We start from the raw sequence: 14087 nt of genomic DNA, 5'->3' as shown, positions 1-14087 counted from the left end.
TTTCTTAACAGTCACGACACAGCGGGTGAACGAATCACACACAAATCGTTCGGCCCTTTTTCGAGAGAGACCTAAGCGCAAATACCTTTTTGTTACGAAAATAAATAAATATTTACCGTTCGTTTTATTATATTCATTTCAATTAATTCCAGCAACACACCTACCGGAATAGGGGTAAAAACGGGATAAATAGAAAAATGAGAACTAATTACTCGAGCGGAAAGCATTTTCGAAGGTCCCTTTTGAAATTTTTGATTCTTGGGAAATCGATGTTTTCCGTTTTTCACGAGAGGGGCTTTAAGGCCCATTTATACATACCCGGGCCGTGTCCGTTCCGGGTCAGTGCCGAGTCCGGGTATTTTTAATGCAATATTTACATACAACCGGGTTGTGGCAGTGTGCGTACCGGGCCGAATAAGAGAGTAAAACGTTATTACATATCTCTGTGTGAAAGATAGTTGAAAATATTTCGGCTTGGATAGAAGATCTCACCTCACAATATCTATTGCTTGTCTGTTTTCTAGCAGTCATGTTCACAAAACAATAAAATCGTGATTATACAAGTCCCTGCGATCCGTGTCATTTTCGTGCATCGCCAGTGCCGACAGCAAAAATATCGGCTGGGATTAATTTTAGACCGGGCCCGGACGGGCCCCGTCCGGGAAACGCCAATGTATAAATATACTCATAAGAGTACATATTGTTTTTTTTTTGGACCGGGCCCTGTCTTAACACGGAACGGACGCGGCCCTGATATGTATAAATGGGCCTTTATGGAGAATTCCGGTAGAAGGAATTACAAACTTTTTTGAATTTTTTTCTCGGTCCCAAAATTGACATCCAGAGGAAAATCCTGCTTGTTCGTCTCCTTTTTTTGAGATCAACACTGACTACTGGACTGTCATTGGTTGTTACAAAACAAACACATTTTTTTATTTCTGAACACAATGTGTGTTTTCTTTTAATCTGGTAATATTTTGCATCAACGATTTCTTTTCGCTTTCACAACTTTTTGTGCCAAATGTTTGTCATCATACTCGTGTAACATTTCTATCTTGTTATTTGATATAACATTCTCAGAATATTGACTTAATACATTCATATGTAATTTAAATGCCGTCTTTATACTTTCGCATATAGTTAAATGTGGATTTAATATGTCCATATGAAATTTGAATGCTACCTTCACACTTTCATATAGGTACAATTTAAACGTAGCCTTAATACTTTTAAATTCTTTTTTCATACGGTCTCATTACATTTACGTAAAATTTAAATTCCATCTTTGCACTTTCATGGCTGTACTTTGTACTTTGTTATGGCTGTTTTATAAAGTGTTCCCTTCAGCTTCATAGGAATTTTTTTCTGTCACACAACACACCACTCGCTTCCTTCTACTTCATCCATCCTCTTTAATTATCTGCATGGCTCTACATCTATTTACTCATTACCGATCCTAGATACCTAAAACTATTACTTTTTACAGTCATTTCATCATCCAAAATATCATTTTATTTGTAGTAGTTTCGTCCTTAAATGAACAATCTAAATACTCTGTTTTTGTCATACTAAGCTTTAAACTTTTTTCATCAAGTGCTTATCTCCACTGTTCCAAATTTGGTTCCTGTCAGTATTTTCTACTAACACCACATCGTCATCAGACATTATGCACCAGGGAATGTTGCCCTGTATTTAAGGACTAAGCACCGAGTCCTGGTACAATCCTTTTTATACATGAAACTCCTTTTTTGTTAAGGACCCACCAAAATATTACTCTAGGAACTAATCATATGCTTTCTTCTTTCTTCTTCAGGTGCCATCTCAGCTACGGAGGTTGGCAATCATCATAGCTATTTTAATTTTTGAGGCAGTAGCTCTAAATAGTTGTTTTCAGCTGCCATACTTCTCGCCCCGCATCACATGCCCGAGATACTGTAGCTTTCTTTCTTTAATTGCAAGTTCAACTTCCTTCTCTTTACCTATTCTTCTCCAATAGCTTTCTCAACATCAATAAATTTAATATGAGAATGTGTTTCTTTATTCCTGTATTTTTTATTATCTGTCTTATGAAATAATGTCTAATGAAAATCTGTTGTTAATCTAATCTATGCCTTACAATAAAGATAAACTGATTATTGGACATTTCGGTTTCTTCGCATGTCCATCTGTCAATTAATGTCTCCTTTTAAGCGCATCTACTAACTTCACACCCTTACCTGTATGACTTTTAAGATTCCAAGACCCTATCCTAATTTTCTAATCTGTAATAGTGATTGTTCCCCCTGAAATACCCCTTACCCGGCAATCTGTACGGAGCATTTTTTTTACTTCCGGAACATGTTACTTCAGGAGATGCCATCATTCCAATATAATTTTTGTTACATTTCCTATTAGATTGAAGAAGGTCTTTTCATTATTACGACCTGAAAAGATTGTCGGACATTTGGGGGCTGAATGCCTTTTCTGTCCACATCATGTCCTGCACGATTTAGCCAACACACCACCATGCAACCACAGTGCAGCATTAATCCACAGAATTTTTGTGTACTTGCCAAAATCCTTACTGTAAGTATTGTTCTACAAGCCCATGTATTGTGGCCTGTATCCTGCCACTAGGAGGCATACACTTTATTGGATACTATACTCTAGCTAGACTCTAGGATATAACAGACATTTATTGCTATATAGAATATAACTTTTATAATATGCAGATTGTCCTATGATATGAGCCAAATATTTATTTTTAAACGGTAGTTGTCTTTCCACATGATTTGTTCACATCTGAGAGCACGTGTTCAACACAATGTGTCTTAATGAACGGTAAGAATAAAAAAATTAACATTGTAGACTTAATATCAAATATTACCAGATTAATAGCTACAATCAAAGAATCCCCGCACCTAGCGAAAAACTCATCCTCTTCCAGCTACAAATAGAATCAACCAGCATCCCTAGTAGTGGAACGACCACATCGGACGTACTGTCTCCAGTTGTAGAGCCAGAAAACACGCCAGTACTAAATGCCGTCGTCGAAGACCCGCTTGTAGAACTCAATAATAAACTAAAACAGATTAACGCTAGATCTGAGCCAGTAGTAGAGAAAAAGGACTATCCGCCTAACGTTCCTGACCTGGCTGCGAATGAGGTAAAGGGTGACATTAACATTGGGCAAGAGGTCGGTGAAAATAACGCTAACGTTTATGGTGGTAATCAGGTTAGGGCTTTACTAAATGAATATTTTGTAGTTTTTAGTTATTTTACAGCATTTTTATTGGAACAGATATATGAGAACTTAAATGCAACCACACATCTTATGGAAGTACACCCCACACATCTTACGGAAAATGTAATGTCACTCAAATTACAGTAAAGTTTACATGAATAGATTCGTTTCGAAATTACACTAATTTCATATCATTGCGCCAACTCTAAATTTTGATTAATATTAATTAAGTCAATTAAAGTTTATGGAAATCACATTTTTGAAGACCATAAAACTGTCATTCATAAATACCATTAATCTAGTCTAGTCCTAGTCGCTATTGAATACAGCTTGACCCAGCGTGAGCTAAGCCGATTAGAGGAACTATGTACTTTGGTATGCGTTGTCGTTTATTATCTATAAGATAAGAGTCTTAACACCTACAGAAAATGTATGAACTACCGATTCACAAAATCTCTTTTCTCACTTTAACTCATGTACATACCCATTTGATTTTATTTAGAGTTATTTATATCAATTTACGCTGTTATTAATCAAAATTCAGAGTTAGCGCAATGATATGAGATGACTGTAATTTCGAGACGAATCTATTCATGTAACTTTTATTGCATTTGAGTGAAATATTTTCCACAAGATTTGTGCGGTGTCCTTTAATGGTCTCCAGATTCTGTTCTGACTAGAGTCAGATCCCATCCCATAAGGTCGGTTGTTGCTGATGTTATTTTGATTATTTTTATTGTTATACCTTGGATAAAATTGTGTAAGTATTCCACACGCGCCATAGTAGAATATCCACAGCCCGGAAGAGATTGTAGTGGACATACTCCAGACGTGAAAACAGACTACGATAATATCAATGAGAGAAGTAACAGAACAAGTGGATCAGATTTTTGAAGAGCCTGAAAGAGTTTTTTCTCGTTCAGTTTCGTATTTTATATATTTATACCATTGACCGTATGACTAGTTACTCATTCACCGAAGCAAAACAACACGCACAGGAGATACTTGGACAGAAATAGTCAAACAAATTACATGTTGCCACTACATTCTTCAAAGGAGAAAAGATAGAAGAGGATTTAGCGTATAGTACTAATAAATGGTAAATTCCCCGGGTTTGAAGGTCCTCTAATGTTGAGGTAATGAAATATAAAATCGCACCTATTTCAACCCGTTAACCATTCCGTTGGGAATTTACCAACTCTACGCCCTGTAATGCTGAGGCGGTCAAATATAAAATCAGACATCCTGACGTTAAGAGTTGTCGCTGAATTGCGTCCCAATGTGTATTTCAAATTATCTTTGAAATTTACCTTAAATAAATGGGCTGGCTCGTTTTCTCTTCAGAGCTGTGCACGCTAGCTCTGCTGAGGAAGCCTGTAAGGCAGAAACAGCTGTCCAGGGATCCCTCTGAATCGAAAGCAAGCAAAAACCATCTTTTGCTTTTCTATCTTTACTCAGATTTGAGTACTAGGAAGTTTCTTTCTGTCCTTTTCCTAGACAAATGAAAACGGAATGTGACTGCATATAGTGGAGTCCTTTTTGTTTTCTATATGCGTCGTCTGCTGTCTTATAAATTGTAAAAGTCGCAGATTAAGGATGTACCAGAAATAATTTCCAACAAGAAAAGTTTCAGATTTAAATAATTATTTACCATTTTAATTTTTATTATAATGGTGGATTCTGTATCTGAGACTTTTCAGTTCATTCAAAATCAGACATCTTTCAACCAGTTAACTATCCCAACTTCATTTTTCAGACGCAAATCCCTGCTCTGTAGTAAAAATTATCAGATGAAAGGCTGAATGGAAAGGATGAAAGGATGAATGGCAGACTGAAGTTGTTCATGATGCAATTCAGCGAGAGATTTAAATAAATGAGACATTTGAAATGTATTATTAGATCTTGGATAAATAATTGCAGGTTATGTACCTAGTTTTAGTGCGTATTTATTGCACCCGGAACCGAAGGAGGGAAATTAATTGTATTATTATATCTTTGACAAAATTGTGGACTGTGTATCCCAGAACTAGTTCTAGATTCTGGGGTTGCGATGCCTACATGGGAGATTAGAGGCATATTAGTATTATATCTTGTATGAAATTGCAAACCCCAGATTTAGTTCTAGACTGAGGAGTTGCAATGCGTACATGGGAGATTTGAAAAGTATTAGCATTAAAATTGGAAAGAAATCCTTTGTAAAAGGTATAAAAATTTTTTTTTATTAAAAATCCCTTAAAAGGGCTACATCACAACAAAGCGTTTTCGATTTTTATAAAAAATCATCATCAGTGTTCGATAAACTGGATGCTAGCTGAGCCACAAAAGAAAATATCTGGGTAAAAACCCTTTACATAAAATATAGATGCCTTAAAAGTGCATACTTCAATAAAAAGGCCTGTGATGGTCACATGGCAAACAGGATAATGCCCTAAGGTAAAGTATACAGGTTTCTTAACACGTGGGATCCAAATTGAGTATATCACATTTCAATGACTTAATGACCTTGATTTGCCATTAAGTCATTGAAATGTGATCAACTCAATTTGGATCCCACGTGTTGGGAAACCTGTATACTTTACCTCAGGGCATTATCCTGTTTGCCTTGTGACCATCACAGGCCTTTTTATTGAAGTATGCACTTTTAAGGCATCTATATTTTATGTAAAGGGTTTTTACCCAGATATTTTCTTTTGTGGCTCAGCTAGCATCCAGTTTATCGAACACTGATGATGATTTTTTATAAAAATCGAAAACGTTTTGTTGTGATGTAGCCCTTTTAAGGGATTTTTAATAAAAAAAATTTTTATACCTTTTACAAAGGATTTCTTTCCAATTTTGTGATTGATGGTATACAGCCAACTACAGGAAAACTTTTTCTTTTCCTTGTGGATTTTATTAGCATTAAATTTGGTCCTGTATGAAATTGCCAACCAAATCCCAAAATTAGTGCTAGGTTGTCTAGTTTCTATGCCTACATCGAAGTTTTGCGTGGATTACTATATTGGATGAAATCGGGGACCGCAAACTCAGATTTAGTTCTAGGCCGAGAAGTTGTAATGCATACATGAAAGGTTTGAGGTGTATTTTATTATTACATTACATGTAGGTATACATTATATTCTGGTGAACATTGGGGACCGTAATCACACAACTACTTCTAGGTTGTGTATTTGTAATGCCTGAACAGGTAGGTAGATATACGTGTACTAGAATTATATCCTGGATAACATTTAGGACCGTAAACTGCAGAACTGAGTGTAGGTTGGGCAGATGAATTGGGGGATGTATGAGAAGTTTGAATGTCAGGTACCTGTGAATTGCTAGAACTTTGAGTATATGAAACGATCAAAATTCCAACTGCAACAAGCGACCTTTTAAAATAGGATCTTTACATCGGACGCGAAGACTAAAATCTGTACTTGGTCTCCAACTATCACCAACCAAATACAAATTGTGTAAGAGATAACATATCTAAAATGTAATACTAAAATGGCAAAATTGCCTCCTTTTACTAAGAAACTATTTATGAATACTTGATTTATACCAATCATTTTAGTTTCTTTAGTTTTCTTTCTAGTAGTTTTTTCTTAAATTATTTATTTTTTGTATATCTCTATGAACAAAAAGTCTCAAAAAAATGATAAGTTTGAATACATACATATATTTATCTAATCGGCCCTAAACATCCATCCTCTTCCTCTCTTCCTCCTTCCATGGCCCTTCAGGCCAATTTGTCTCTGAAAACACCCAACAATTATATTGCTGTCCTCTTCTCTTTCTCTAGTTTTTGATATCTCGGTTACCTACTCACACCATTCATACTGTAAGAGATTCAAGAATTTAAAATTGCTGTTTATTTTAACTGTTATTGAGTGCACAACGTATTTGTACAATTATTTTTCAGAAAAAATTTATAAGTTGTTAAGTGTTCAATTAGTTAGTTTGCCATTATTAACATTACTAATAACTCATACACTAATATTATTATGCTATTAATTATTATTATTAACTCTACTAATATCATTATATATACTAGAATAATCAACTCCTTTCAAAATTAAGAAAATTTTTGTTTAAGAACATAGAAAATACTGATGCTCCAATTTAGTATCTATGCATTTATAGTAACTTTTACACATCTCTTACCATTAGATTAACAATAATAACTTTTCTGTCTAAACGAAATTCTTGCTAAAAATCCATTAATTAAAAAATTAGTTTAGGGTATAATGTACATGTACTAACATTTGTTTGACTTTATTAATATATATCGAGAACTTTTCAGAACCCACCCGTTGAACAGATACCGCCTCAGAAAGAACGACGGATTTCGAGGTTCCAAGTGAGCGTCGTTACCGAACCGGAGAAAAGTCAAAAGGCAGAAGATGCCCAGCAGCACGATAGGAAAGATAGCACCGTTTCTATAGACTCAGCTGAAGCTAAAAAAGAAGCTGATTTCGCTACTGTTATTAATACCACTTTCGATTCTTTGAAAACTACTTTAGTTAGATCGTTGCCTACAGGAGGAAGTAAGTAATAATTTTGTACTTAAACTACTAGGGGGTTCAATAAGTTTTGCGATTTGATGAGAAAAGCACAATTTTATGGTTTGAAATACACTTTATTATTCAGTGTAGTCTTTCTGCAGATCAATACACCTGTTCCAACCAACGGCGGATCCAGCAACCTTGTAAGGAGGGAGCAATGAAATAGAAATGTTCTTGTCACTGGCGTACGCAGGATTTTTTTACGGGGTGGGCTGTTATTTTCTTCTTCATGAACCATGTCCTTTCAGAACGTTGGTTACCATTATAGCTCTCTTAATTTTATTCACTGCCATCCTAAATCAACCATGAAGTTCTTCTTCGTTCTGGACTGCGTTTGCCTGCTATTTTCACTTTCATAATATCTTGTATCAACTTAGGTATATTTGGGATCTCTCATTACATGTCCGAAATACTCCAGCTTTTCTTTTCTTGATGCTTTTTATGATCTCTGTAGTCTTGCTGAGACGTTCTAGTATTGTGGAGTTTCGAATCTTCTCCACCCAAGAAACTCTTTAAATTCTTCTATAGCACCACACTTCGAAAACCTGAAGGCGATTTAGATCGATTTTATTCACAGTCCAAGACTAGACACCATACAGTAAGACCGAGAACACGAAGGAGCGAAGTAGAGGGATCCTTAATGTGAATTTTAGGTCACGGTTACATAATACTTTGGACATACTTCTAAAAGCAGCTCTTATTCGGGGGTTTAATTAAATCGTAATTATCTCTTTTATAAAAAAGTGTCATACGAAGTTTGATAGATTCAGAAATGAAGCTATAAGAAAAGATCTGAAACAAGAACCGATAATGATAATGATGAAGATCGAAAATAAACAATTAAGCTGGTTTAGCCACATACAACGAATGTAGCAAAAGAGATTAACACAGAAGGGACATGAAGCCAAAATGAGAAACAAAAGAAAAAGGGAAGGCCGAGGAAGACATGGATGGATGGACTAGATCCAGGATATATGTGAAAGGAGACACATGAGTATAAGAGATATGAAGAACCTGGCCACCAATAGAAGCGCTTGGAAGAAGAGACGGAACCCGACATACAACGCCCTAAAGTGTACTATGGATTATGAGAAAGAAAGAAAGAAATAAAGAAAAAAAGTGACAGTTGACACCAGGCGAGGTCTTAAGGAGGGGCAATTGACTCCATTGACCCCCTCCTTGGATCCGCGCCTTGGATCCATCCCTGAAGTGAGAATCTGGAAGGGCTGCAAAATACACTTCCACAGCTGTTATTACCTCATCATTGGATGAAAATCGCTGTACATGCATGACTATTTTTAGGAATTGAAAGAGATGGATGTCGCTAGGGCCCAAATCTGGAGAATACGGTGGATGCTCCAATAATTCAAACTGAAATTCATGGATTTTAGCCATTGTCAAGATGCTCATATGACACTGTGCAGTGTCCTGATGAAAAATGGTTTTTTCTTCTGCAAACCAGTTTTTTTCACAATCTTTTTCCTTCAGCTCGTCTAAAAGGTCAGAATTTATTGTTTTACCAGTTTGCAAGTAATCTCCAAACAGAATTCCTTTCGCATTCCAAAAAACTGATGCTAACACCTTCTTGGTCGATTTCTGTACACGAACTCGGAGCCGAAGAATCAAATTCACACTACTCTTTAGCATCTTGTTTTGATTCAGGATCATGACGATAGACCCAAGTCTCATTCATAAAGCTGAATCCACGCACAAAATCTACTTTATCCTTTCGAAAACCCTCTAAATGTTGCTGAGAAAGTCTTATTCGAATGTGTTTTTGTTCCACTGTTAGCGAATGCGGCATTCATTGTGAACATAGCTTTTTGAAACCTAATACTTCAGTAAAAATATTGCTTATTCTGCCCAGTGAGATGCCTAGGGCTTCTTCTAAGTATCATTCAGTAATTTAATCTCTCACAATACTTGATTTTTTCCATTGTAAAAAAATACTGTGACACGTCGATACTAAGTGGCTTGTAAACCATGAATGAATTGGCACTGGCAGATTGTGATGAAACTTCATATACAGTTGAGTCCGCGAGTCTTTACCCGTGCGTCATTAATACCTGGTGAGATAAAACACATACTTTTTATTTAGCATCATTCTCTTCCACGCATGAAATTAATGACAAACCAGCTGCCGCCTGTTAATTAAGTAAAAACACATGTTATTTTTATGAACGATTTAGACTCAGTGTATTGAAAAGAGATAGGTACAAAGAAAGATGATTGGGGATGTCTTCACATATTTTAAATTCAATTTCTGACGTTTTGGTTTGTTTACTTTTGTGGTTGTCAGTTTGTTGAATTTTTTGCTGTTATTTTGTCGAATTTTTGCATTTTGAAGTTTTTTATAGTATACAAACAGTTGTTTTCACAACTAATTTTATATCGGAGTTAGAAATTTTGTGATAAGTTTATGTTATTTTAAGATAAATTTTGACGACGTACAAAGCTAACCTCATTGTTGACACAGTTGAATGCTTGTGTTTAAGGTTCCGCCAAAGTGAATAAAATAAAAAAAGAAAACATGTTATTTATTTTCTATATAAATTGTTTATTTATTTATTAATCAATGATAATAAAATAATTTATTAAGCTACTTCAAATGTAGCTGTAATTATGCACCAAAATTTTAAAGCAAAACTTAAATTTGACATTCTATTTATTTGATAACGTCAAATTTTATAATAGCCCGTGATCGGAATAATATCCATTTGCCGTTTCGTTTAGTAAATTTCCGACTTATTTCGTATGCTTTAAATGATGACGCACGGGTAAAGACTCGCGGACTCAACTGTACGTTCATACGATGAGTGTACCAATTCGCTGTGTGCAAGTACTTGGAGGGAATACGAGAAACGATCGTGCGCGAGTAACGGAGAAATTTTCCAACTTTCTTAACATATTTCTTAAATAATTGAGGGTACAGGAAGTAAAAGGGTTTAAGTGCACTTTTTTAAAATTTTACTCGAAGCACGTATTCGCATACTTAAATGGTATTAGAACTTGGCGGTAAAACGATTTAAGCGTATTTCGCCCTACAGTCGCCATCTATCGCCATCTATCGCCATTACATTTAGTTCACGGAAAACAATTGCAGTTTGCTTTGCTAGTAAACAGGTTTAACCGTGCGCTTGAACCGTTTTACCACAAAACTCTTTTTAGTATTCTGTAAAAACAAATAGTAATAATTGGGTTTAAAAGTGCTTGAACCATTTTACCACAAAACTATTTTTAGTATTCGGTAAGGTGTAAACACATGTTAATACAGGATTAATTTTAAGTAAATAAATATTAGATTTGTGTCCAATTTTGAAGACTAATTAAGTATTATGCAACGTGCCAGTTGTAGTTACCCTGTGGATAACAGCTGGGACAAAAATGATTAGTAATATGTAGTTAACATCTACACTTGAACCGTTTTACCAGTAACATTTATTAACACCATGTACCGATTCAAGTACATTTTTTTAATAATTGAAAAAAAAGGAAGGATATAGTAAGAGTAATAATATACCGTTACATTTTTATCATTTTATAGTACCTTGTACATTAGACATATTTTAGTTTAATGACTCCTAGAATTTATAAAACTCGAACAACTTTGAAGCTGATTATCTCAGAACTATCAAAACTGCACTTAAACCCTTTTACGTCTGGCCCCCTCAATTCATATTGTCAATTGAAATTGTCAAATTCACGTATATTTCATACCTACTGTAAATTATATGTTGCTCCACAATATTGATATGAAATGCAATTATTAAAGTGAATTTACTTAATTGTATTTTGCTTGTAATACTGCATTTTAATAATTAATTTTATTTACTACATAAGTACAATGTTTACCTTTTGGGCTATGGCCTTGACAATTATCCAGTAACCAGGACTAATATAATTGGCCAATATAATTAAAAGTGCTAAAATTGTTGCTGAGCTATGAAACCAGGTGTCACTCTTCCGAACTTGCACGGTCCCAATAGGGCTTTTCAACGCTTCTCATTTGTTTCGAGCTTCTGTTATATGTCGTATAATCCGTGTATAATATTAATATACGACATATGACAGAAGCTCGAAACAAATGAGAAGCGTTGAAAAGTCCTATATAACAAAAGAAATTAGGCTAGTAGCAACGAATGTATCGAAGCGCAAAACTTACTGAACAGCCCCGATATTTCTATCCCGGTGTATATTATTCGCAGTGTGGAAAGCTCGGCCTATATTTTTCCCCGGTATACATTAAATACTTTGTATAATGATAATAATATGTTTCTTCCATTGCAGCTGAAGAAGTAAATTCTGAGGAAGAAGAACAAGTTTCCAATATCAAAGTAAGTGTGACCTTTATATTACTTCTATTAACTTTTTTTATTGACTAATCCATTGTGTGTCCCTAGTTTATGTTGTCAATGATTTTTGTGACTTACAACTTCCTTATCCCTAAGGTTCGCTAGGTTAGGCTCTCTTATATCAATGTCACAGTAGACAAAAAAAGTAAAAGAGATGGAGATCATACCAAATATCATAAATTGAAGAAAAAAATTCGTATATCCTTATTTCCGTTTTATATTTGTGCAAAAAATCCGGTTAATAAAAGGCGAATACCAAAACAGGTAAATATTGAAAGAAAAAAAATTAAAAAAAAATAATAAAAAATTATTACTATTAACTCAACAATGTTTATTAACTAGAGTGTTTTTTATCTAGTGTAGGAAACAAAGGTTGAACCTCGCAAAATGGACACAAGTCCGGTTTTATTTTTTTTCTGGTATATAAAGGGGTGCATATTATGAGGCTAACTTTTTCTTAAAAAATTTCACCCCGGAACCCCTCTTTTCATCCCTTTTAAGGGAGTAATTTGTGGTTTTTGCGAAACGTAGCCCTTCCTGTATCTTTTGCAAAAAATTTACTTAATAATAAAATGAAGAGAACTATATTTCCTACTATTTACTTCATGACAGCATAATATGTCTATCACCCACAGTTTAGCGAGGGTGGCACCCCAAAGTTGACAACTTTTTAAAAAAGATGTTTTAAAAAAATTATTTTTTCCTAACTTTTTATACCATCTGAACTGCCTATGCTAGAGTAAAAAAACTTTCAGCGATTATTTAGGTACTGGTGTTATTTACAAATTTCTATAATACACCCCCACTTTTTTTCCGGAACCACCCCCAAGAAAAGGAGAATTAATAAAGAAAGTGATTTTCTTTGAATCCTTCACACACCATGCCCTTTATTAAAATGCTTCATATATCATTTTGTGCACGTTATTATTACCCATGCATGGATACCAAAAGCGATTTCTTGATGCAACCCCTGTAGCAAAAAAAAATAAATAAAAGGAAGGGTTGAAAAAATAATATTTTTTTTGCTTTTTGACCCATGTGGACATATGCTCCATCAATAGGGTTTTTCATAAATATATATGATTGCAACATCCCTGCGGAAATACCCCTATCCCAACGGATAGGGGGATTTTCATCCCTTAAAGGAATGAAAAGGAGGTTACGGGGCGAAATTTTTTAAGAAAAAGTTAGTGTCATAGTAAGCACCCCTTGATATACCAGAAAAAAAAATAAAACCGGACTTGCGTCCATTTTACGAGGTTCAACCTCTGTTTCCTACACTATGGTGAGTTATTACAATATGTACACGACTATTTATGAGTGAGTGATAAACATATTTAGGATGAGTGTGTTTTTGTTTTTTTCACCCATTTTACATTTAAAAAGTGGTGAAACCTTTGAATTATCCATGTCTGTCTGTGTGTCCGTTTGTATTAGAACATATAGAATGGCAAATGAGGTGGAAAATGAGAGCTTAGAATCCTACGGTGATAAAGGTTGAGAAATTTGAGCTCGGATTTCCGCTTCCGGAGCTATGTGGGAGAAAATCAAGACCATTAAGTGTCAGGGTAAACGAGCATGAAACGTACATCAAGAACAGAGAATTGATGTTCACAAGAAGCAGCCGTCATCCTACTAAATGAAGAAAAATGTGTAGCAAACCCATCAGAGAATGCAGCAGGCTTTGGCTACCAATACTAAAAGAAGAGGTCAACAACAAAAATATACCAACAATAGCCGTATAAAGAAAACTAATAAATTTAGTTTTCAACAATTACATCAATCTACGATACTTATTACACCAACAAATTAACCCAAAATAACACACAAAAACAGTCAGAATGTTATACCCTTAGGACACTAACATCATTTTCAAGCAATTTTTTCAACCACAGATTGCTATGGTTCAAAATATCCAGACCAAATTTTTGTTTGAAAACGGAATATATAATTTAATAAAATCCT

General features: G+C 34.8%; 1 protein-coding gene across 22 annotated transcripts in view; it reads left to right on the top strand.

Moving 5' to 3' along the window:
- LOC126881576 (titin) overlaps window positions 1–14087 on the top strand; it is a 405229-nt gene that overhangs the window by 346563 nt on the left and 44579 nt on the right. For 17 of the 22 annotated variants that reach the window (XM_050645904.1, XM_050645903.1, XM_050645901.1 and 14 more), the window contains 3 exons: window positions 2927–3214; window positions 7509–7752; window positions 12058–12104. In XM_050645904.1, coding sequence (XP_050501861.1) covers window positions 2927–3214; window positions 7509–7752; window positions 12058–12104 — 579 coding nt within the window. The remainder of the gene's footprint in view (window positions 1–2926; window positions 3215–7508; window positions 7753–12057; window positions 12105–14087) is intronic. The other 5 variants (XM_050645919.1, XM_050645907.1, XM_050645906.1 and 2 more) reach the window with 2 other exon arrangements.

Source organism: Diabrotica virgifera, chromosome 3 (assembly GCF_917563875.1).
Source record: "Diabrotica virgifera virgifera chromosome 3, PGI_DIABVI_V3a".
Taxonomy (NCBI): Eukaryota; Metazoa; Arthropoda; class Insecta; order Coleoptera; family Chrysomelidae; genus Diabrotica; species Diabrotica virgifera.
Note: the sequence above shows the minus strand (reverse complement) of the source record. Positions and strands in the feature narration are given on the sequence as shown.